Source organism: Cyanistes caeruleus, chromosome 18 (genome assembly GCF_971803275.1).
Source record: "Cyanistes caeruleus chromosome 18, bCyaCae1.hap1.1, whole genome shotgun sequence".
In the NCBI taxonomy this organism is placed as follows: domain Eukaryota; kingdom Metazoa; phylum Chordata; class Aves; order Passeriformes; family Paridae; genus Cyanistes; species Cyanistes caeruleus.
In genome coordinates, this window is record NC_141718.1 from 12192661 (window position 1) to 12216735 (window position 24075).

At 59.5% G+C, this 24075-nt stretch overlaps 1 protein-coding gene and 1 non-coding gene across 7 annotated transcripts; both read right to left on the reverse strand.

The window, feature by feature from the left end:
- Positions 1-42: 42 nt before the first annotated feature.
- On the reverse strand, positions 43-22280 carry AP1B1 (adaptor related protein complex 1 subunit beta 1). 6 transcript variants are annotated; one of them, XM_086855927.1, is made up of 24 exons: positions 22203-22276; positions 17885-17989; positions 16708-16770; positions 15799-15904; positions 13249-13384; positions 12338-12583; positions 11451-11641; positions 10825-11046; positions 9706-9826; positions 9440-9535; positions 8523-8638; positions 7441-7606; positions 6528-6626; positions 5761-6020; positions 5266-5467; positions 4394-4414; positions 4126-4155; positions 3857-4006; positions 3563-3708; positions 2932-3061; positions 2660-2744; positions 2332-2418; positions 1922-2076; positions 43-942 (listed from the first exon to the last, which is right to left on the reverse strand). In XM_086855927.1, exons 3-24 carry the CDS (start codon positions 16742-16744, stop codon positions 868-870), a joined length of 2877 nt encoding a protein of 958 aa, XP_086712053.1. In that variant the 5' UTR covers positions 16745-16770; positions 17885-17989; positions 22203-22276; the 3' UTR covers positions 43-867. The 6 variants fall into 6 exon arrangements, with proteins under 6 accessions (XP_086712053.1, XP_086712052.1, XP_086712055.1 ...); XM_086855926.1 differs by having other exon boundaries at positions 17885-17994; positions 22203-22267; XM_086855929.1 differs by lacking the exon at positions 4394-4414 and having other exon boundaries at positions 22203-22280.
- LOC111936790 (small nucleolar RNA SNORD125) lies at positions 3364-3468 on the reverse strand. The gene has a single exon (XR_002868333.1). It is a non-coding gene; the product is annotated as a small nucleolar RNA SNORD125 (small nucleolar RNA).
- Positions 22281-24075: the final 1795 nt, after the last annotated feature.

Below are 24075 nucleotides of genomic sequence, written 5' to 3' on the forward strand. Positions count from 1 at the left end.
CACCCCAGTGCCCCCCTCTGTCCAACATTCCCTTCACACCAGTGAACGTTACAATATATTTATCTTTCATATATTAGAGATTTCCTGCTTCGAGGGAGGGGGGGACCCATGGCTTGATTTGGGGGGAAAGGAGCAGTGGGAGCCCCAGGGGAGCACCCAGGGGTGCTGGGGGGAGCAGAGGGAGCCGTGGGGCTGGGCAGAGGGATGGGCTCAGAGCCCTCCCGGCCCCGTGGCAGGTGCTGGAGGGGGCTGGGAAAGCCCTTTTTAACCATCACATTAAGTACAGCCTCAAATTTGGGATCCTCAAGCTCTTCTGGGAGCTTTGGGAAGGGCTCCCATGGGAAGGAGAGCCTCTGTGAAGGGCTCAGCCACAGCTCTGCTGAACCCGGGCACAAAACCAGGGAGAGGCAGAGAGAGGGGGAAGGAGCCAAAGCTGTTTCCCACCTGCTCCAGCCCCAAATCCCAGAGCTCCAGGGGGATCTGCAGCCAGAGCCACCTAATCCCACAGCACTCTGGGCTCCCCCCAGCCGCTATTCCCGGGGTTTGGAATGCTGAACCCACCACCAGAGACCACTCCAGGAGAGCCAGGAGCAGGAGTTTTGGGAGCTCCCAGCCCGAGGGTGAAACCGGGATGTGGAGGGAGCATCAGCAGCTGGGAGGACACGGAATTGCTCACACACAGATTGCTACAGGGATGCAGGGACTGGGGACAGCCCCCCGCCCCCCCCAGCCCCCCCAGGACAGGGAGAATCCCAGGGACTGGATCCTGGGCAGGAAGGAAAGGGGACATGCACACGGATCCGGCCCTGCTTCCTCGGGCGGGAAAGGGAGGAGAGGAGGAGGAGGAGGAGGGGCTGCAGCAGCACCTCAGTTCTTCAGGATGGTCTCGTAGGCCTGGTAGATGTACTGGGACACCTCTGGTGCTCGGCATTTCAGGGATAACTGTGGGGAGAGAGAGAAGAGCGGGGTCATGGCATCCCATCCCGTGCTGGAGAGCCACCAGCCCCAAAGCAGAGCCCTGCATGCTGCAGCACCCTCCCACAGGACAGCCCAGCTCCTGATTTCAGCTGGAAAAAAGTTCTTAAACCCCTACAAGCCCTCCCAGGGCAGAGCCATCCACATGCAGCACAGGCAGGGAGCAGGCAGGGGCAACACTCCAGCTTTTGGGATTGGATTCAGTGCCTAGCGCTCCAGGGGGACGGGTTCCCCAAAAAGATCCTGCTCTCTTGAAGAGGAACAAGCCCCTTCAGGTGTTTGCTTAAATATTAAATCATTCCAAAATCAATTAGCTCCTCAAGCACGGAAGGTTCACAGAGAATCCCCTGGGATAAGGATCTGTAGCTGTCCTCATCCCCAGTGAAACCAGGAGGGGACATCCCAACCCTCCTTGTGCCTGCCCTGCTGGGAAGGAGAGGCAGGGCAGGGAAAAACATCGGGGGAGGAAGGAGCATCCAGGCAGCAGCCAGGGAGAGCCCAAAGCCAGGGAAAATCCAGTCTCTAACCTCCAGATCCTGCAAGAGCGGGCAGGCCGGCGAGGGCGGGCGGGCGGCGGGGACGGAGACACAGAGAGAGGAGTCAGGGTGACACAGCTCGTCCCACCCCAAAGAGAACAGGCTGCCAGCAAGGGGGGGAGGGGACAGGGACAGCAGGACACCGGGATGGCTCATGGATGAGGTGTGGATAGATCCCTGCTCAGGGAATGCTCCGAGGACGGGGTTTAATGGAGCTGGGTGGGTTGGGAGCCCTCTGTGTCCTTCAGCTGTCCCCACAGGAGCAGTGTCACCCTCCCCACGAGAGAGGGACAGCGGGGCTGGCACCAGCACCTCCAGCAGCTGGGGAGGTCCCAGCAGCAGGGATGTGCCCCCCAGCTCGGGGCAGGGAAAGGCAGGGAGCTGCCCAGGGGGGTTGGGACGGGATGTACCGTGAGGTTGGGATTGCTGGGCTGGATCCGGAGCTCTGCCAGCACCCAGATGCCGTTGGTGAGCTTCAGGGACTGGTAGAGCATGTCCTGGCCCTCCACGTTCCTCTTGGCAACGGTGAAGATGTTGCTGCCTTGGAGTTTGCTGCTCACAGCATCTGGGATGGGAGAGAGGGGCTGAGGGGCTGGGCTGACCCCCTGCTACCCTTGGACCTGCTCCTGCCCCATCTCCTCCCCTCCTTGTCATGGAAGAGGCTTAGTTTGGGCATTAGGGGAGATTTCCTCATGGAAAGGAGGGTGAGGATGGCCCAGGACAGTGCTGGAGTCCCCACCCTGGAGGGATTTAACAGCCACGTGGATGTGACACTTGGGGACAGGACCTGAGCCAGGTCCTTCCGAGGGGTGGGACCCACCTGCATTGAGGGAACAGTCTTTGATCTGGAACTGGGTCTCATTCTCGTTGGGAATGTCCTTCCAAGTGGCCAGGAACATCTGCCTCTCTGCAGGGAGGGAGGACATCAGCACTGAGGGAGCTGCCACCCACAAAGGTGACACAGGGGACATGACACAGGGACATGTCACCCTTCCACCCCCTCCAGCAGCTCCCCAAGGGCAGGCTCAGGGCAGCCACTTGCCTTTGGGGGCTCAGCCCGTGTGAACAAGAAGGTTCCAGGGGCTGGGATGGCACCTAGGGACAGGTGACAGAGTGCACCTGGCTGGAGCCATGGTCACACAACTCACCCATCTTGCCATCCTCCACGAACAGGATGTGCAGGGGGTACAGGGTGCTGAAGTAGAAGACGTCAATGTTGTTCTTCACCGCCACCTGGGGTGGAAGGACACGGGGATTTCAACACCCACAGCAGGCTCCCAAAATGTCCCGTCCCACCCCTGTGGAGCCAGGTGTCACTGCAGAAAGCACCTGGCTCCTGCTGCCACACCTCCCTGGGGATTCTCCAAGGGACCCTGCCCATCCCCAGCTCCCCAGGAGGGGACACCCCCGTGTTCCCCACCTGGAGGTTGTTGAGGGGGTCCATCTTCATGACGGAGCCCACGGTGTTCAGGGGCAGGGAGATCTCCACGGACTGGTTGGGAGCCAGAGGCGCGTGCACCTGCAGAGGAGCTGCTGGGGCCAGGCCGAAGCTGGGGGACACCAGGGAGGGCAGGAGGTCAGGGTGGGGACAGCAGGTGATGGCACAGGGTGTCATCGATCCAGCCCTGGCGCTCCCTGCCCTCCTCCAGTGGCATCCCAGGAATCGCCTTGCTGCCCCAGCACTGTCCAGGACAGCGCTGGCTCCTGCCCTGCCCACCCTGGGGAAACCCCAAGATCTCCCCCATTCCTCCTGCATCCATTTATGGCATTCCTGCAGCATTCCCCCAGCGCCTCTGAGGAAAAAGGGAGCATCAGTTCCTCAGGACAAACAGCAGGACAACGATCAGACCCCAGAGGAACGGCCTCTTCAGCCAACTTCTTAGAGGCTTTGGTTTGATGCTCATCACCACCACAGCCATCAGAGAGAGAAGGGTCATCACCAGAGGCTGTTCCCAGCCCTTGCAGCTCCTTCCTCACACCCTTTCCACACAGAACTGCTGCGGGCAGCATCCCCAGGGGTCCCAGGAGACCCCAGCCCAGGTGGGACTCACCTGTTGCGGTTGAACTGGATGGCGAAGTCAGACATGACCTGCAGGGCTTTGTTGGTCAGCACGAGGTCCATGGAGATGGAGCCCACCTGGCGGCTGAAGGTGCCAGAGATCTCCAGCCCCTTGGCTTTCATGGCAGGGAGCCACACCTGGCTCAGGGAGACAAGAAACCCTTGGGGTGTCACCCGAGACAGACCCTCTGGTGCTCCCCCACCTCCTCCAGGGGAGGCTCTGCTGTGGGGGGTGGGCACGGGGGTCTGTGCCCCCCTCAGCCCCGAGCTTGCCTGCCCCACTCACCGTTTTGGGGGCCACGTAGGATCCTGAGAGGGTCCCCACCCCTCCGGTGAGGTCGAAGAGGTCACCCAGGCCGGTGCCAAGGGGTGCCCCCACGTTTGTGGGCGCCGCGGTGTTGGGAGCGGGGGTGAAGCTGCCGCCAGTGCCACCCATCTGTGGGGACAGGGGAGGGGTTACAGGGGACACCACGGGGAGGGGGACAGGAGGAGGAAGAGGAGGATGAAGAGGAGGATGCAGAGAATGAGGGGGTTTGGGTGTGAGAGCACACTCACAGCAGGGCTGCCTCCCACATCACTGCGCAGCTGCAAGAGAAGAAAGGGGCATCAGCAGGGGCAGGGCTGGGGGCACAGGGCTCCCCAAAATGTCCCCTCTGGACACTCCCTGAAAGCAGCAGTGTGGGGCAGCAAGGGGTTGGGATGCTCCAGTGGTCCCAGAGCAGGAGCTGTGAGGGGCCATGGGTGTCCCCAGGGGGAAGCAAGCTGTCAGTGGGGCTTGGGGAGGAGCAGGGGCAGGCAGGGCTGGGCACAGGGTGATCCATACCCCTTCCGACTCGTCCCCCATCTCCGAGCAGAAGCAGACAAGGTGGAGAGAAGAGCCAGCCACATGCAGAGAGAAGCCAGCAGAGAAGAGACAAAAAGAGAGAGAGAGAAGAGAAAGGGAGGAGGGGACAGAGGTTAGTCCTGACACATCTGTCTGTCTGTCCATGGCTGTCCTGGAGCCAGGGGACAGAGCCAGATCTCATTCCCAGCCTCAGTGCCAGCCCATCACCAACCCCTGTGAGCCACAAAGTGCCAGGGAAGCACTTGCAGGGTCACAAAACAGGAAAGGCAGCGACGCTGCCTCCCCTTGGGATAAATCTGCTGGATTTCATGAGTCATGGAGGAAACTCCAATCTCTGTTCCTTCAGGGAGCCTGGCCCATCTCCAGCACCCACAGGGCAGGTGTTCCCACACGGGGAGAGGTTTCCACCCCGCCACACCCCGAGGCCAAACCTCTGCCTGGGCTGCACTGCCAGGAGGACACGCTGTCACCTCCGGGTCTCCTGGCACTGGGACACCCCACAGGCTGGGAGTGGGCACATCCTGGCCCAGCCCTGCAGCAGTCTGGGGGGCAGAGAGGGGCCCCCAAGAGCAGCTGCTCCTGCAGCACAGCACATGGAGCAAGAACATCCACGCCAACTGAGAGAAAAGGCACTGGGAAGTGGTGGGTGGGACCCCAGGGCAGGATTAATTAATGGCAGGATAAATTAGGGTGCAGTGCCCTCTGACCTCACCCACTGCAGGAAAGGACCAGCTCAGATGTCCCCAGGCCGACATGTCTGTCCTCTGCCAGGACAGCCCAGCCCATCAAGCCCTGCACGATGCCAACAGGACAGCCTGGAGTCGGGGAAGGAGCAGGGAACTGGGACGTACCAGGATGTCCAAGCCACCCCCAAGGAGGTCCACAGCGCCCATCTGCACGGGGGCTGTGGCCATGGGTGGCCCGCTGACCGGGGGACCCAGGTCCAGGTTCAGCAGGTCCCCCAGCAGGTCCCCCTGGGTGGGGATCACCGAGGGCTGATCCGCCGCCGGCCCCCCCGACGGGGCTGTGTCCGGGCTCTCAACACTCTCATTCCTGAAAGGAATGGCACAGGAAAGATGGGAGAGGGTGAGGAGCTCCAGCTGGGACAGGGGGTCCCCCTGCAGACAGGAGTTGGCCCAGCTGGACCCTCCATCCCATCCTGGCTCCCAACACATTCTCATGGAGATCACCTTCCACTTCCCTCCCTCACCTTTTTAAGGACAGCATGGAACCCACAGAGCCCTGCTCCTCCAGAACCTCCCTCGGGGCTGTGCTGCCCCACATCCAACCCCTCCATCCACAGCCCTGCAAGTCCCAGTGCGGGGTGGGGAGCCGGGAACACTCACGAGCCCGTCCGTGGGAGCAAGCTCTTGTGCGTGACGCCCCTGCTGCCCTCCACGAAGGCGCTGGGGGGTTTGTGGTACACCGAGGCCAGCGTCCCGATGTAGCAGATGAGCTCGTCCAGCAGCGTGGGCTCGATCAGATCCGTCTCCTCCGAGATCAGCGGCTTCTCGGCCAGCACCACCTCCTTGGCGGCCACGGGGTCCGTGGAGAGCAGGCGCCAGTAGATGTATCCACGATCCCGCAGGTCGGGGTTGTCCGAGTCCTTTGGGAAGCCATTGGGAAGCCGCGGCTACTACAGAGCTACTCGGAGCTGTCCCATCTCAGCCTTGCCAGGAGGGATCACAGGGGTCAAAGAGGCCACAAGGAGCCTCCTGAACCATGGGAGTGTCCAACCTTTCCAGGCTTTCGACTGTCAGCATTCCCAGAGGGACTGGGGACAAGGGATGGAGGGACAGGACACAGGGAATGGCTCCCACTGCCAGAGGGCAGGGATGGATGGGATATTGGGCAGGAATTGTTCCCTGGCAGGGTGGGCAGGCCCTGGCACAGGGTGCCCAGAGCAGCTGGGGCTGCCCCTGGCCAGGCTGGATATTGGGGCTTGGAGCAGCCTGAGACACTGCAGGCTGGAACAAGAAGATCCTTAAGGTTCCTCCCACCCCAAACCATTCTGAGTTAAACTCCAATTACCTGCCTGCTGTCACATGACCAAGCAATTCCCACTGCCCCGGGGGATGGGAAGCCCTGGGAAGCTCTCCCAGGTTTTACCCACCTGTGTGGCCAAGCTCAGCACCTGCTGCACCAACTCCTGTGTCTCCGTGGGCTTCTTCAGGAACAGCTTCACGATGGCAGTCAGCAGCTGCAGCTGCACCTGTGGGGGACAGACAGACAGACAGACAGACAGGTCACACTGGGTTTGTGCAGGAACACATGGGTTTGCCCCAGGACCTAACCCAAACCTGCCTTTCAAGGGACCAAAGGCACAGTGACCGTGTCAGTGGCAGTGACATTTTCCAGCCCATTTCCACACCCTCAGACACAGGCTGACCCCAGCACTATGGGGCAGGTTACACAGTCCCACAGGGCATGGGCCAGAGCATCCTCTGCCTTCCACATGGATAAACAGGAATTCCCCTGTGCTGGTCCCTCCCAACCTCTCAGGGAGCCTGGATTTTGCTCTGGCTTTGCCACTCAGCACTCATAGACTTTGCCCTGTTCACTGTCACTTGGTTACACGGTGTTTTGCAGAGTTTTTCTGAGATGGAAACCTTCCAAAATTCCACAGGCAAACTGGCCTCAGTTGCCCTGGGAGACAGGGCAGGCACTGCTCCCTCTGCTCATTTTCCAGCTGCAAAGGCAGATCCCGTGCTGGCACAGTGGGATAACCAGGGACTGCTCGGTGCCTCCCAACCGTGGAACAGGGAAGGCACTTGGGACCATGGAACAGCTTGGGGCTGGAAGGGACCCCAGATCCCATCTCATTCCCCCTCTTTCCATGGGCAGGAACACCTTCCACCATCCCAGGTTTCTCCAAGCCTAGACCACATCCTACCCCCAAACCTGCCGTGGGACACGGCTGCTCCGAGCGCCCGCAGGAACAATCCCTCCAGAGCAAACCGTCCCCTGCCGCGCTTGGCAGGAGCTGTGTCCGTGTCACCCTGAGGCAGCAGGTCCCCCTGGCACACCTGGGTGCTCTCATCATGGAACCCCTCCAGGAAGCTCTCCAGCAGCTCGTCGGCGTTGTCGATGCGCTCGGCGTATTCCCCCACGATCCAGATCATGGCAGCCCTGGCCTCGGGCTCATCCAGGGAATCCAGGTTCTCGCAGAGCGTGGCGATCACGCTCTCGTACCTTCCCGAGGAGAGCACAAAAAGCAGGAGAAAGCTCACCCAGAGCAGGAGACCCGAATCCTGACCCACCCCAACCCCAAACCACGCCCCACTGCCCACAGCAGAACTTTGGCCAAGGGCACCCTGCCTGGGGCTGTCGCCTGGTCCCACGGGCAATGCCCACACTGATCCCAAAGCACATTCCCTGCTCCCAAATTAACCCTGCTCGTCTGATCCGCTCCTCTCCGGAGCTGCTGGCTATTCCTGCAGAGCTCTGCTCGTTACCAATTCAGTTCATTAGTATTTATTACCACTATTAGTCCCCAACTTCCTGATTACGGAGCTGCCTATTCATCCTGGCTCAGCTGGAACATTCCCTCCCCTCTCCTCCTGCTGCCCTTGTTCCAGCACCAGGAGCCAGCCCGAGAGCCAGGGATGGATTCTGCTGACAAAGGGACCTGCACATCCCTGGCAGCTCCTCTCCGAGCGCCTGGATCTGGGACTGCCACCATGGACTGATCCTGGGGCTGGGGACAAAAATATCCCAAAGCCACCCGTGCTGGGGGCAGGCTCTGGGGGCTTCATCCCACCCAGAGTTTGTGGCCTCCCAAGCACAGAGCAGGGGGGAAGAGCTCTGTAGGAGCATCCCGTGGAATCTCCATCCCAGAGAATCCCCATCCTGAAGAATCCCCATCCCAGGGAATCCCCATCCTGAGGAATCCCCATCCCAGGGAATCCCCATCCCAGGGAATCCCCATCTCAGGGAATCCCCATCCTGAAGAATCCCCATCCTGAAGAATCCCCATCCTGAAGAATCCCCATCCCAGAGAATCCCCATCCCGGGGAATCCCCATCCCAGGGAATCCCCATCCCAGGGAATCCCCATCCCAGGGAATCCCCATCCCAGGGAATCCCCATCCCGGGGAATCCCCACGCACTTGTTGGGGTACTTGCGGAAGATGTCCTTGATGACCACGATGGCCTCCTGCACCACGTAGTTGACCTTGGTCTGGATCAGGTCCAGCAGGGTGCTGACACAGCGCTCGGCTGATTGCTGTTGGGGGGACTCGGTCACCTGGGCAGTGACCCCAAACCCACCACTCCCCCTAATCCCCCCCAAATCCCCCCCAAATCCAACCCACAGCACATCGGGGGACACGGGCGCGTGGTCTCCACATCCTGCTGTGGCTCCTCCTCATCCTCTCTGCACATTCCCACAGGCTCCCCATGGGAAGCATTCCAGCCATGCAGAAACAGCTCTCCAGGGGGTTTTTAATAATCCCCTTCAGAAAATTATCCCCACAGGGAAGCAAGGCCTTCAAGCAGCCCCTCAGGAAGGGATGGATTCCCTCCCAACCCCCTGGGAAGGGATGAACTCCCTCCCAACCCCCTGGGAAGGGATCAGCTCCCTCCCAGCCCCACAGGAAGGGATCAGCTCCCTCCCAGCCCCACAGGAAGGGATCAGCTCCCTCCCAGCCCCACAGGAAGGGATGGATTCCCTCCCAGCCCCTCAGGAAGGGATGGATTCCCTCCCAGCCCCTCAGGAAGGGATGGATTCCCTCCCAGCCCCTCAGGAAGGGATCAGCTCCCCTGCAGTCCCACTGTGGTCCCCAACAAGACACTGGTATCACCCACTGCATTCAGAACTCCTGGCCCCGTTTTAGGCAGGGATCCTAAAGCAGCTCCAGTGGCAAAGGATAAGGGGATGGAATACCCTCCTGGCACCCCACTGATCCCTGTGGAACAACCATGGCTCATCCCCAGTTGCAAATTCCTGGGCTGAGATGCCCACCACGTGCTGGGAGGTGCCGCCCTGCCCACCCAGGGGTGCCACGTGCCGTGTGCCAGCCCTCACCTCCACCTTGATGGCACAGCGGCCGATGGCTCTCACCGCCTTCCTGACAAAATCCACATCCACCTCCGTGGCGTATTCCTTCAGCTCTGCCAGCACCTGAGGGATGGCACGGCACACTGAGAGCCTGGCAGTACGGCAAAGCCACCAGGAGAGCGGGGCAGCCACCCAGCACCAGCAGGCTGGGGGGGACAGCTGCTCCCAGCTGCATCCCGCAGAGCTGGGGCTGGCATCTGGATAGCCCTGGATGTCCCAGCCCAGCTGCTGACCTGAGCTATGTTGGCCTGGGAGGCCAGGCGGATCATGATGTCCAGTTTCTCCAGTTTGACGTAGATGGGGTCGTTGTACTTGACAAAGAACACCTTCATCTCGTGCTTCAGGATCTCGGGCCTGCGGGCAGCGAGAGGCAGCGTTAGGGGGGGACACGCACTCCCTTCCACCACAATCCCAAGGTTCTGGGGGTCTGTTTGATGCCAAGGAATCCAAGTCACCGTGATTATCCCCCCCAGCATTGTGTCCCTTGGTTCCCCTTTGCTGGCACGCAGGGGACAGCACAACCTTGTCACAAACACGGGCCAGACGTGAGGCAACGGGGGACGTTCGTCCTGCCAAGGCTGGAAGGGACATTTCAGTGGGAGCAGGGACACAAATCCAGACCCCAGGGCTAGGCTGGACCTTTCTCACCAGCTCACCCTCTCTCTAAGCTGGGAAAGAGCTAGGCCAGCTCCAGCTCCAAGCTGCCTCCCACATTCCCACTCCCAGGGACACTAATTGCTTTCCACTTCTCCCAGAAATTGCTGCTATTTTTAAGAGACGACCACGGCGCTGACTGGGAGGAGAACAAATCATCTGACTGGGCTGGGGCTCTGCAGCTGCCACTCCTGCTCCAGGCACACGTGTGGGGCCTCAGCCACCTCCTGCCCACCAGGATTTTAGATCAGCAAAGGGACAGAAGGACTCTGAGCACTTATTCAAAGAGGACAACTGTGGAGAAAGCAGCTGCCAGCACAAAAATCCCTCCCTACACATGGAGTGACTACTCCAAAGTCTCACAGCTTCTGGCTTTGCCATCCTTTGCTGCCCCAAATAAAGAATAAATTAAACTAAAGGATACATGAAAATGGAGATGCCAGCTTAGCTCCCTGCTCATTCCCTCACCTGACTGACTCAAGGCCAGGTTGGACAGGCCTCAGAGGAACCTGGTCTAGCGGAAGGTGTCGCATGGCAGGGGGCGGGATGAGATGAGCTTTATGATCCCTCCCAACCAAACCATTCCATGATTTCACATCTCTCCTTGGATTTTAAATAACAGAGAAGAAAACACCCTATGGGATGTGTTGTGACAGTGCTGCAGTCAGAGGGATTGAAGCACAATCCTGGACACCCACCTTTTCTGCACGATGAGGTTGATGTTGCGGAGGGCCACGTACTGCAGCTCGGGCTCTGCGGACAGCAGAGTGACCAGTGGTGGGGCCAGCTTCTTCAGGAGAGTGCCATAATAATCCAGGTCCTTGGACAGCATCTCCATGAACTTCATCAGCACCTTGACGGCCGACAGCACCACGGCAGAGTTGGCGTGGGACAGCCGCGGTGTCACCCGCTCGCAGATGCTGCCGAGGCCAGGAGAGAAAGGAAATGATCCCAGCCCTTCCTCCTGCTGAAAAACTCCTGCCAGCACGGAGGAAGGTCTTGCAGGTAGCACTTAGGACCTTCCCAAAGAGGCTGAGCTGGCTCCTGAAGCCCCAGTGAAGGTTATTCCCCAGGCCCTGCAGAACCCTCTGGCGGTGACCCCGTTTCGGGGCTCCCCGGTGCCCGTTGTGCCCTGCAGCCACATTTTGAGCAGCTCAAGGAGCACAGTCCCAGTGCCAGGGCTCGCTACAGGAGCAGGGCAGGCTCCAGATGGCTGTGCCCAAGGCACAGGTCCAGCAGATGCCCGCTGTCCCACCTCCTGCAGCAGGGTCAGGAGGATGAGGACTCTCCTCAGAGGAGAAGGGGCAGTGCCAAGTCCCCTCACCTCTGTGCTTCCCGGTCATCCTTGGGCATGTAGTTTGCCAGGCAGTCCAGGATGAAGATCTGGCCCCACTCAGTGCACTCGTTGAGGGCTGTGAGCAGTTTGTTGATGGACTGGGGGTTGAGGTCCAGGAGGTTGCTGCTGGGATGTGACTCCGCTATTTCCGACAGCGCCGCCACCGCGTTGGCCACCACCTGCCGGGGGGACAGGACACGGACTGGTGACACCAAATGTGGCCTGAGGGGATGAGCTGCCTCCTCACTACGAACCCCTCACATCCCACCTACATCTGGGCTCTGGCTTGTCCCTCCCTCCAGCAGGTTTGAGGGGGATGGATGAGCCGTCCCCACCGGCACGCTCCCACGGGAGTCAGCCTTGGCCTCGTGCCTCCCTTCCCCAGGCTGCTCTGAGGAGCCCCAGAGCTTTCCACACAGCTCCTGGGCTCAACACTACAGCCAGGGTAAAACTGGAAAAGCAGGAAAGGCTGTGGGAAGAGAAACCCTGGGGAAAGGTGGTTTTAAAGTTCTCCATGCCTGGGGGAAGGGAGGGAAGCCAAAGTCCAGCTGCCAGGAAAACCAGAGGCAAAATCCACTGGCTCTGTGGTATCAGAAGCAAGCACCAGCTTCCCTCTGCCCTGAGCCAGCTGGAGCAGCCTCCTTCCCACTGGGAACAGGGGAATAACACACTGCCAAGGGATGGGAGAAACCCCTAACACTGGGTTACAGGGCGGGGAACACAACCTGCAGTCCTGAGAAGCAAAAATTCCCCAAAAGTGGTTTGTTAACACCAAGAAGAGCGTGTGGGGAAAAGGGAGCTGGATGTGAAGATGACGGGAGAGCAGTGACTGCCACTTGGATGAAGAGGAGGTGGAGAAGGCAGAAAAGGATCACCATGGGGTTGGAGTCAGAGATGAGATCCTTGAGGGTGTCCAGGAAGCCCTGGTCCTCCACCAGCTGGGCGTTGATGTCGTGCAGTTTGGCCACGCAGACGGCGGCCGTCTTGCGCACGTAGGGATCCTCGTCCTTGAGGCACTTGCGCAGGGGCTCACACAGATATTCCGTGATCTTGTCCACCCGGATGCAGCCCATGGTCCTCACAGCCAGAGCCCGGATCAGAGGGTTTGGGTCCTCACAGTCCTGCAGGGAGGAGAGGGGAGTGCATCTCCTGCGCTCCTCAATCGCAGGGGGGTTCAGGTCCTCCAGGAGGATTTGGGTGCAAATTCTGAGGTTTTTGGTGTTCTGCTCTCGAGGACAAGTCACCCAAGAGAAGTTTCTCTCTTGTCCTGCACCCACTGAGTTCCAACACTGCCAATCCTCAGTCCCAGAACTCCCCAATCCATGCAGGATGAGGAGTCACTCATCACTTACAGCAGGTACCTGAACCCAACCTGAGGCTGGAAACACATATCGAGATTATTATGTGGGGTTTATCCTCCCTAAAAAGCCTGAACTCCCAGGCCCACCAGGCCTTTTCACTGAATGATTTGGCAACATCCTGGTTTCTAAGACACTCCTCAGTTCCCAGCTCCAACACGAGTTGGGAAGATCACGAGGGATTTCTCAGCGCATAAATTCACATGACAGCTCTCGATCACGGGAGCTGCCCACACCCCTGACAGAGCGAGTGGCACAGGACAGCTGCCAAAAACTGGGTTTCTGCATTACTGGACAAATTCAATCAGCGTTCTAGAGCTTGGAGAGCCCCTCCTCCAGAAGGGAGAGGCTTTGGAAAGCTGCCCACGCTCTCTGATTTGCAGCTTGGCGCGGTGAACTGGCACGTGGTGTCCCCTGTGTCCCCTCACCTTCACAAAGGTGTTCACTGCCATGATGGCCATGTCTGGCTGGCTCTTGGCATAGTTCATCAGGTAGAGGTAGACCAGCTTCTTCAGCTCCAGGTTGTCTGTCTGCATGCAGTTCACCACGTCTGGGAAGAGAGCGCTGGAACACAGAGAGCTCCGTGAAGGCAGGATCCACGCTGGGATCCCCTTCCCACGGACAACCCTCTCCTAAGGCCAGGAGAAGCCAGGCCTCTCTCCTAGGAGCCAGGCTGGGAGAGCTGGGGGTGTTCACCTGGAGAAGAAAAGGCTCCAGAGAGAGCTTAGAGCACCTTCCAGGGCCTAAAGGGGCTCCAGGAGAGCTGGAGAGGGACTGGGGACAAGGGCCTGGCACTCCAGGACAAGGGAATGGCTTCCCACTGCCAGAGGGCAGGGATGGATGGGATATTGGGCAGGAATTGTTCCCTGGCAGGGTGGGCAGGCCCTGGCACAGGGTGCCCAGAGCAGCTGGGGCTGCCTCTGGATCCCTGGCAGTGCCCAAGGCCAGGTTGGAAGGGGTTTGGATCAGCCTGGGACAGTGGAAGGTTCCCTGCCCATGGCAGGGGGGGATTGGGATGGGCTTTAAGGACCCTTTCCCACCCAAACCATTCCATGATTTTGTGATTCCATGACCTGAGCTCATCCTGCAGCAGACATGCCCATCCCAGTGGATTTTTTTTTTACGGATCTGTATCTAAACCAGCCCTTGATGAATCAAAACTGAGCCTTCCCACGTGGCTCTGCTGCATCCCCACTCCAGGGCACATCCACTACCCCGGGAGAAGGTGCTAGACAATTCTCTCAGGCACAGGGTGGGGCTGTTGGAGTGTCCTGTGCAGGGCCAGGAGCTGGACTGGATAATCCTGTGGATCCCTTCCAGCTCAGGATATTCCAGGATTTAATGCATCACCACAGGATGGTGCCAAAAGGAAGAGCCCCAGTTCCCTGGGTGAGTCCTGAGCGCCAGGATACTCTGCTGGGATGGAGGGGAATGGGGTGGATCAGGTGCCTGCACAGAGCTGGGGCTTGCCCTTCCCAAATATCCTGGAGCTGTGGGATACCAGAGGTGCTGTTCCATCCAAAGACAGAACAATTAGACAATTAAACCACCTCAGGGAGGCAGTCAGGATCCCAGGGCTAACACAGGGGTTATTCCACCCTGACAGATGTCCCAAGGCTCCTGGGAGCTTTTCCACCTCCGCAAACCCAGCCAGCCCTGACAGGATCAAAGCCAGGGTCCCCCTAAATCCAGGCAACTGGGCTTTGCAAAGCTGCTGCCCACCTGGGCTGGTCTCACCCCAGGGTAAACTGGGCTGTGCTGGCACCTCCTGGGGAGCAGTGAACTCAGCAAATGCTTCCCTGCAGCCTGAAACAGGCACACACCAAGAAAATGGGCTGACACAGCCACAGGATCATGGAATGGGCTGGGAATCAGGGGATCTTTAAGCTTATCAAGCACTGTCCTCACCTTCCACTATCCCAGGCTGCCCCAAGCCCCTGTCCAGCCTGGCCTTGGGCTCTTCCAGGGATCCAGGGCCTGCCCACCCTGCCAGGGAACAATTCCTGCCCAATATCCCATCTAAATCTCTTTTAGTTTAAAGCCACTCTCTTTAAGCCTGTCACTATCTGTCCATGTAAAAAGCCATCCTCCCTCTTTTTTTAAACCCCTGCAAGTTCTGGAAGCTCCTGGCATTTCCACACTGGTCCCAAGAGACACTCCCTGCTGCTGCTGCTGCTCTGGGAGCCAGGGATGCTCCAGTTCTCCCAACCCTGAGTGTGTTTTCCCTCCATTTACTCTCAAATGCACCGTGAAAACCAAATTGCTGATGCTGCCTGTGCTGGGACAGGTCTGTGCAGGAAAAGGCACGGAAGGAGCCATGTGCAGCTCAGCCAGAGGGAAAAAGGGAAGCAGGAACAGCAGCTGCCTGACCTTTTGGACTGGACAGGCTGCAAAGGGTTTATCAGCATCCAGGCACTGCCACCAACCCCACACCAGGAAGACTCTGAGGGGGTCCTGCTTGTTTTTAGTAACACACAAAGGAAGTGGGAATAATCCCAACAAACTGATCTGGCGGCCAGACCAATCCTCTTTTAGCCAGATTACAACAAAAGCCAGGAGAGCCCCCACCTGCCAGGTGGCCACGTGGCCACAAACTGCACTCCAGGAGGTAGAGCTGCAGCCAGGAGCAGACCTGGGTGAATCCCGAGGGGAAAAGCGGCGTGGAAACCCCCTTGGAAGCAACAGGGGGAAAAGGAAACCCAAAAGCCATCTGGGTTTGGCTCGGGCACATGGGAGAACAGAATGAAGGAAAGGTTTAGGATAAATTTCAGGGTTCTTCCCCCAGAGGTGCTGGCACTGCCCAGGCTCCCCAGGGAATGGGCACGGCCCCGAGGCTGCCAGAGCTCCAGGAGCGTTTGGACAGCGCTGCCAGGGACAGGGATTGTTGGGGGGTCTGTGCAGAGCCAGGAGCTGGACTGGATGATCCTGGTGGGTCCCTTCCCACTCAGGATATCCCTTGATGCAGCCCCACCACACACCTGACATCCTTGCCCACAGTCATGGACGCGATCACCTTCTTCACAGCCTCCTTCTTCTTCTCCTTCTTGTCGCTGTTCAGCTCGGCTTTCAGCTCAAATATCTCCCCTGGAAAAACGGCAAAAGTGGGAGCTCAGGGATTAGTGGGTGCTGGGTGAGCACGGCTCCCACCTGCAGCATGACAGGGTTCCTTTGCCACCCCTGAAAAGAGGGATTTACCTTCCCAAACACCTCCGCAGGGGCTGGGGCTGCCCTGGGGGCTCAGCTCTCATCCATGGGAATGGAGATGAGCTTCGGAGGGAGATGCTGCAGGAGCCAGGAGCACCCCAGGGGCACTGGATGGGGTTATCCAGAGGGTATTTCTGGCTGTGGGGTGGTGATCCCAGCCCCATGGGGCCCTGCCCTTTCCAGGGATGATGGCAGATGGATTTTGGGCACTGCTCCCCAAGCTCATACGAGGAAGTGTGGCTCCCAAATCCCTCCCTGCCCGTGGCAGCAACCCCTCAGCCCAGGGCACCATCTCCTGCCCTCCTGAAGCCACACTGAGCTCCTTATTCCCTCCTGGGCTGGCAGATTGAAGAGGAAGATTCCACATGGCTTCTCTCCACATTAATTCCTTGGTCTGGAGAGCGCTTAAGGCCCCGAGCGCTGCCCAGGGGAGCTCCTGAGCTGCTAAAGCCGATCAGCAGCTGCCACCAGCCCTGGCCGGGGTCAGGGTGCTGGGGACAAGGTGTCCTGACCCCACAGCAGCCCAGGAGCTGCTCCAGAGCAAGGAGCAGGGTGGGGTGTCAGCCACAGCACCCCACGGGGACTCAGGGCATTCCCATGGGAGCTTCCTAGCCCTCCCCACCTGGTTTATACAGATGTGGTGATTTTGGGATCAATTGGGATATTCCTGTTCCTTCCCTTACCTTTCTTGGTGGTGGTGAAGTACTTGGAGTCCGTCATGGTGGTCTCCAGCCAGCAGCACGGCCCTGGAGGAGAGGCAGAGCACAGAGGTTCAGGGTTGATAATTTCCTCACAGGGATTGTTACACAGAGCTCCAGGAAGGGAAAAAACAGGGGAGGGAAAGAGTTTGGGATCTCATGGGAAGAGTCACAAGGAGAAGCCAAATCCCTAAGGGAGGGTGAGCACCTCACAGCTCTGTTATGATGGGGAATCAGCTGGTTCTCCAAAGAGGATGTGGAGGAGGAAGGGAATCACTGAAGATTCCAGAGCTGCAGCCCTGACTTTGCTCATCCCACCCCACAGAGAGCTGGGCAGCAGGGGCTCAGTGATCCTCCCTGGATTCACCTCTCCTCGTCCAAAAAATGCTTTCTTAAGGAAAACTCAGGCCCAGCCCTCCCTGCACCTCCAGGGGGAACAGCTCTGGGCTGGGCAGAGGAACTGAGCCAGCCCCGAGGCTCAGCTCAACGGGACAGAGCTGCCAGATCAAAGGGAGCCTCTTCCAGAAACCAGCCCTGCTCCAGCAGGATTGCTTTAAATTCCAAGGGTGTGAGGCTTCCCCCCAGCACTTGAGGCTCCATTATATAATTCAGGCAGTTTAGGGCAGATTTAGGGCTTGGCAGGCTGAGGAAGGAGATGTGCAGCCCTTCGGAAAGGTCAGCGGGGATTTGGCTTTTATGGCTCTGGTTTTCCCATCTTTCCTTCAACAGGGAAGGAACCAGAGGCTCGTCCTTGAAAGCCTGCAGTGGCCTTGCTGTTTTGGAGGGGCAGGAATACGGGAAGCAAAGCCAAGTGGGAAAAAAAAAAAAAAAAAGAGATTAAAAAAAAGAGCTTGCGGATGGGTTTAAAATGCAAATGAGCATCTTGAAAGCCAAAGGCAGCAGGAGCACAGAGGAACTGTGTCCTCTGTTCCCTGTCCAAGCTGGAGAGGGATCCCCAGCAGGGATAAAAAGAAAATCTGGATGAAATCTGGGGGCTGAGCACACAGTTTGGGAGGGAGGGAGGGAGAGGGAAGGAGTTTGTGCAGGTTTGGGGCTGCTCTGGGGGGACGATCCTGGTGCTATTCCAGAGGGGGAAGCCTGTCCCCACACTCCCACAGCCCTGCTCCTCGGGAGACAGGACACTCCTCCCTGCCTCAGTTACCTGGGATTGATTCAGAGCCTTTTTTATCCCACTAAGTCGATGGCTCTCCAGGGAACAGCGGGAGCTCCGGGCTGCACCGCAGCTCTCTGCGCCTCACTGCAGATCCTGTCCTGCCAGACAGCGAGGAAGGAAAGAAAGAGGATTCACTGCAGTCCCTCTGATTCCAGGACCTGGCTCGGACTCAGCCCTGCTCTGCAGAAGTGCCTGGGAAGCAAACTTGAAGCCGAGCAGGGAATTTCTGCAGGCAGCCGTGAGACGTGAATCACACCGGCCGCGTCCCTGCAGCTTCCTGCTCTCCCAGAGCCAGGGAAAGCACAGCCTGTGGTTCTCCCATCCACAGCCCCACCAAGGTGTGCTTCAGGCACTCAAAACCCCACTGATTCCAGAGGCTGAGACAACCACCCATCCTCCCCGCTCCTTTAAGCTCCTGCAGCAGCTCCAGGAAGGAAAGAGGCTCCTCCAGCTCGGGAACGAAGGCGCACCCCTCGCTCCTCACACCGACACAACCCTCCTGGCAGGGCCTGGAGCAGGGTGATGAGGGGATCCAAACACCAGCCAAACCTCAGTGCTCAGCACCCTGCACCCTGTGTGTCCCCCAGGCCGTGCCAGGGTGACGAGGCAGGGCCGGCTGCCAGCGCGGGACGCGAGCGCCGCAGGTGAATTCCCCCAGCTCAGCCCTTGGGCAGGGGCCAGCGCTGCTGCCTGGCTCTGCTCTGGAGGATGCAAAGGTGTGGTGCAGAGAAGGTGTCTGCTCCCTCAGCTCCAGCAGCTCCCACCCAGCTCCTTTCCACACTGATCTCGCAGTGAGGGGCTGAGTGGAGCAGCTCCTCACTCACAAAAAGCGGGATGCAAGCAACAAAGCAAAGGATCCCGACCACCCCTGACATTGTGGTGGCTCAGATTTTGCCCCATCTTCACACCAAACTTGTTTTAAGCTGGTCTGGAAAACAGGATTCAAGGGTTAAGTATCCATAAGGATCTGGAAGCTGCGGGAGAGGAGCTCCAGAGCTCCCCCACACCCAGTTTGGGCTCCTCAGGTCTGGTTTTGGGACAGGTTTTGGGAGTGACACAAACCCAAAGCTTTTTATCCCTGATTTTATTCACACTCAAATTCTACAGCTCCACACAAACCAAGGATGCTCTCCTGAGCCTCTCAAGCCCCCAGGTCAGGGTCATGGCAGAGCTGAGCCACCCCATTTTTCCCACTGCCACACCAGCCCCTCCCAAATTCAGCTACTCTGGGAAAATAAGAGGCTCCTAAACCCAAAATACAACAACAAACACATCACTGGGCTTCCCACCAAGGTGGGTGCTGCCAGTGGGTTCCTGGGAATGACACCAATGCCAATATTTCCTCTCATGGAGAGTGGAGGAAAACTCATTTCTTCTGCTACTTTTATCACCCTGTTTAAGGATAATTCCTCCATCCTTGAAGGTGGAGATGCTGCTGGCCAGAGACTTTCAACATGGAATGGTTTGGGTGGGAAGGGACCTTAAAGCCCATCCAGTCCCACTCCTGCCATGGCAGGGACACCTTCCACTAATCCCAGGGGGCTCCAAGTCCTGCCCAACCTGGCCTGGAACATTTCCAGGGATCCAGGGGCAGCCCCAGCTGCTCTGGGAATTCCATCCCAGTCCCTCAGCACTCTCCCAGGGAACAATTCCTGCCCAATATCCCATCCATCCCTGCCCTCTGGCAGTGGGAGCCATTCCCTGTGTCCTGTCCCTCCATCCCTTGTCCCCAGTCCCTCTCCAGCTCTCCTGGAGCCCCTTTAGGCCCTGGAAGGGGCTCTGAGGTGTCTCTGGAGCCTTCTCCTCTCCAGGTGAGCACCCCCAGCTCTCCCAGCCTGGCTCCAGCCCTTGGAGCATCTCCGTGGCCTCCTCTGGACTCACTTTCAGCTTCCACCAACACAGACCCACAGGGCTGGGATGAAGCTTTTAACCCATGGCCCAGACATCCCAAATCCACACTTATCCCAGCCCAACACAGCTCCCAGCTCTTTCTAAACCCTCTGACAGCCCAGCCCAGGAGTTCTCAGGCTGCCAGAGTTCTGATCTGCCCAGCCTGACAGGAGGGGAGGGGACGGGGAAGGGGACGGGGAAGGGGAAGGGTTCATCCCTGCACACACATTTCTGCTGCTCAGGGGCTGGCAATTAAAGCCAGGGAGAGGAGAAACTCCAAGGGAACTCAAAGGGCAAGGTCCTAGGAAAGGGCTCATGTGGAAAACAGAGGGGCAGCTGGAGGTCAGTGGGGAAAGGCAACACCCACAAACAAACATCTCAGCTGGAAATGAAGCACTTGAGGGCCAATGGGGCATAATTAGGGAAATTAAGACTCTAAAAAATTAATGGGTAACTGGAGCCGTGGGGAATGACAGAACTGTGCCCTGCTGGAGTTCCAGGGCACTGCAGAGGCCAGGCAGGGGTGAGGTGGTGATGGCTCCCCACAGCTCTGAGCACATCCCTGCCCTATGGACAAACCCCAGGAGCTGCCACAAACACCAGGGAAGGGAGAGAAACTCTCCAGGGTGGAGGAAGAGAAGCAGAGGCTGGGGATCCACAACCCAACAGCTAAAGAGCCCTGTGCTGACCCCAGTTCTTTCCCTCCTTACTCACAGCAGTGTTTCCCATCCTACAGATTGGGAACACGCTCCCATCCCTGTGCTCATCCACCTCTGCCAGGCTGCCACAAACCCCCAGGGCTCACACCAGCCACACACACATTCCCAGTCCCCAGTAAGATATTTTTCCTCTGTCTGGCCTAACTGGAGCCAGCCTTTGCTCCAACTCGGCCCTGCAGCACCACAGGGCTGTGATTCCTCTGCTTCCCAACCAGGACCATCCACATCCTCTCACAAATCTGTTCCTGACCAATCCAAGGGCATTCCAAAAGGCCCCATCTCCATCAAAACCCTTGGATAACTCAGGGGCAGGAGCCAAACTCCTACCAAAATCGTGGCAGATCCAAAGCAGTGGCACCAGCAAATGAGCTGCAACCAATACATCCCATCAACCAATAACTGGGGATTAAACTCCAGGGAAAAGGACAATCCTGAGGTGTCCCCTGCAGCACACACTGCCAGGATCCCACTGCCTCAGAGCCCACAGCACTGTGCTCTCAGAGCTGGGGGAATTTTTAATCACCTTGAACAGGGATGGCACCCACAGGTGCTGCCCCCAAACCCCGGCTGGGCGTCCTCAGGGACACCAAGGACCTTGTTCTGTCACAGCATCGGGTTCCCATGGCAGAGGGGATGTTCTCCTCCTGGGAAAGCCAGGTTCTGCAGGGTGGACACCTCCTGCCGTGCAATTCCCAGCCTGGCTGGATCCAAGCAAGGCCCAACACCTCTGGAAAGCCCCTTGGGGTCCCAAAGCCTGTTCAGCCTGGCAGTGTGACCCAACAAATGGGTGTGGGAGCCACAAACCACATCAATCCAACTGCTCATCCAAGGCTTATCCCATTGTCTGCCAGCCCAGGAGAGAGCGGATACAAAACCCCACCTGAGCCCCCAGTGCTGCTGGGGATGGGACCCCGACAGGTGTCACAGCTCTGGGAAACTCCACAAAACACCTGCAACAACAGCAACACCTCCAACACGGCTCCTTCAGGCTGGAGCTGTCTCACAGCTCCTCTTTATCCAGTTTGGGGCTTTTCACCCCTAAAGTCTCCAAGGAGGAGGCAGCGAGCCCAGGATATCAGCCCAGCTGTCTCCCTGTCTGCTCCATGCCCACTTCCCAGATTATTCCACGCAGAGCCAAGAGCTGTCCCCAGGGATGTGCCATGCCTTGAGGTGGCTGAAGGGGTGACCCCGTGTCCCCCAGCCCTTGCAGAGGGTCCTGCCCCCAGCTCGGGGGGCTCTGGCTGTGGCCAGGACACGGTGCCCGGGGGGCTCTGGCTGTGGCCAGGACACGGTGCCCGGGGCGCTGGGGAGGGGAGCAGAGCCCGGGCCGATCCCCCCGGGATGGATCCGGAGCAGCCGCGGGGACACGGGGGAGGCTGCGGGGTGCGAGGGGGACACAGCCCGGGACACGGGGTCACAGCGGGGACACAGCCCGAGGCAGGGGGATGCTGGGCCAGGGGTCCCAGTGGGGCCAGTGCCGGAGGGGCAGAGAGGAGCCTCAGCTCACGTCGGGCCGCGGGAGGGGCCCGGGCCCGGGCCCGGGAGGACGCGGCGCGAACCCGGGGGAGGCCCGTCCCCGGTGCTCAGGGGCGGAGCTCGGGGAAAGGCGCTCGGAGCAGGAGCAGCTGCGGGTCCCGGCTCAGCCCCCGGCCCGGCCCGGCCCGGCCCGCTCCTCTCCGCTCCGCTCCGCTCCGTACCTGCCGCCGCCGCCGCCGCCACCGGAACTGAGCAGCGGGGAGCGCTTCCGGGGCGGGGCGGGGCCAACGCGGGTGGGCGGGGCCAGGGGCGTGGCCAGGGGCGGGAGGGGCGGGGCTGGGAACGGGAGCGGGACCGGGAGCAGAGAATGGGAACACGGAATGGGAGACACGGGATGGGGACGGGGATGGGGACGGGGACATGGGATGGGGACAGGGAATGGGCATAGGGACATGGGATGGGGATAGGGGGCAGGGACATAGGGTGGGGACGGGGATAGGGATGGTTATGGGCACAGGGAAGAGGACAGGGGATGAGAGGGATGGGCACAGGCATAGGGAAAGGGACAGGGACAGGGAGAGCAGATGAGATGGGGACACAGGATGGGGACAGGGGATGGGCCGTGGGATGGACCAGAGAGATATGGAGACAGGGGACACCCCAGGGGTTGGGATGGAAACAGGGGAAAAGGGCTTGGAGAGAGAGGAGAGGGCAAGACTTAGGAACGGAGGTCACACAGGGTGTGGGGGACAAGGTCACACCCTCCTGGTGTGTCCCCCTTTCTCAGCTGGGTGTCCCCACTCCTGGGGCCCATAGGGTGGCCAGGACCTGTGGGGCACTGCCCGTCCCCCACCCACGGGCCCCCATGGCCCCAGGCTGGTGGGGAATGGCCGGGAGCGGGAGCAGGGCGGGCACAGAGCTGCTCAGGGGTGGCCAGCGCCTGCTGTCCCCTGTCCCAGCACTTCCCAAGGACGTCACCAGCAGCCTGCCCGAGGCTGGGGGTGCTCAGCCTCCCTGTCCCTCCTGGATGCTCCCGGAGCTGCCTCCGGGACTTCTGTGAGATGAGGACAGCAGGGACACCATGGCTGCTCCTGGGATCTATGGACCTGCCTGCTGATTGGCTGGGATCGGTGCTCCCATCTGCTGATTGGCTGGGGCAATGATTATGGGGCTGGCTGCTGATTGGCTGGGATCTAGAGACCTGTGTGTTGATTGGCTGAGATCACAGAGCCTGGATACTGATTGGCTGAGCTGTCAGTACCTGCCTACATGTTGAGCTCCGTGTGTGCTGATTGGCTGGGCGGTCTGTGACTGCTGATTGGCCACTGGTTCATATGGGCTGACTGTCTGGGCTCTCTGTGAGTGCTGATTGGTGGGATGGTACCTGAGTGCTGATTGGTGGGATGGTACTGACTGGTGATTGGTGGGATGGTACCTGAGTGCTGATTGGTGGGATGGTACTGACTGGTGATTGGTTGGATGGTACCCGAGTTCTGATTGGCTGGGTGGTCTGTGCATTCCCATGTTCCAAGGGCAGGTGGGGGGGGTCACATCCCCCTACCCCATCCCCATCCCATCCCATCCCTGCCCATCCCCATCCCATCCCCATCCCATCCCATCCCCATCCCCATCCCCATCCCATCCCATCCCCATCCCATCCCATCCCTGCCCATCCCCTCCCCATCCCATCCCCATCCCCATCCCATCCCCATCCCATCCCCATCCCCATCCCATCCCCATCCCATCCCCATCCCCATCCCATCCCCATCCCATCCCATCCCCATCCCCATCCCATCCCATCCCCATCCCCATCCCCATCCCCATCCCCATCCCCATCCCCATCCCATCCCCATCCCATCCTATCCCCTTCCCAGCCGGGCTGGCAGACCCGGCCCTCCCATCCCCTCCCTGCCCTGGTCCCCAGGGGACCCTCCGGCACCCCCCCGCCCCCAGCCCCGGTCAGTGCCTGACCCCGGGGGGACACAGAGTGAGGGCCCCACCCCAGGGTCGCTGCCCTGGCATCCCACCCTCGGAGGGGGTGTTTGTGCCAGCCAGGGGTCCCCCCTTTCTTCTTCACACCGGAGTGGGGACCTG

Coding starts and splice junctions, on each gene's coding strand:
- AP1B1 (XM_086855927.1), bottom strand. CDS start 16,744: ATGACGGACTCCAAGTACTTCACCACCACCAAGAAAG. Junction 11,642..12,337: donor TCTCTGACTCCAACCCCATG/GTGATCCTTTTC, acceptor TCCCCCCGGCAG/GTGGTGGCCAACGCGGTGGC. Junction 3,709..3,856: donor CCTACGTGGCCCCCAAAACG/GTGAGTGGGGCA, acceptor TCCCTGAGCCAG/GTGTGGCTCCCTGCCATGAA.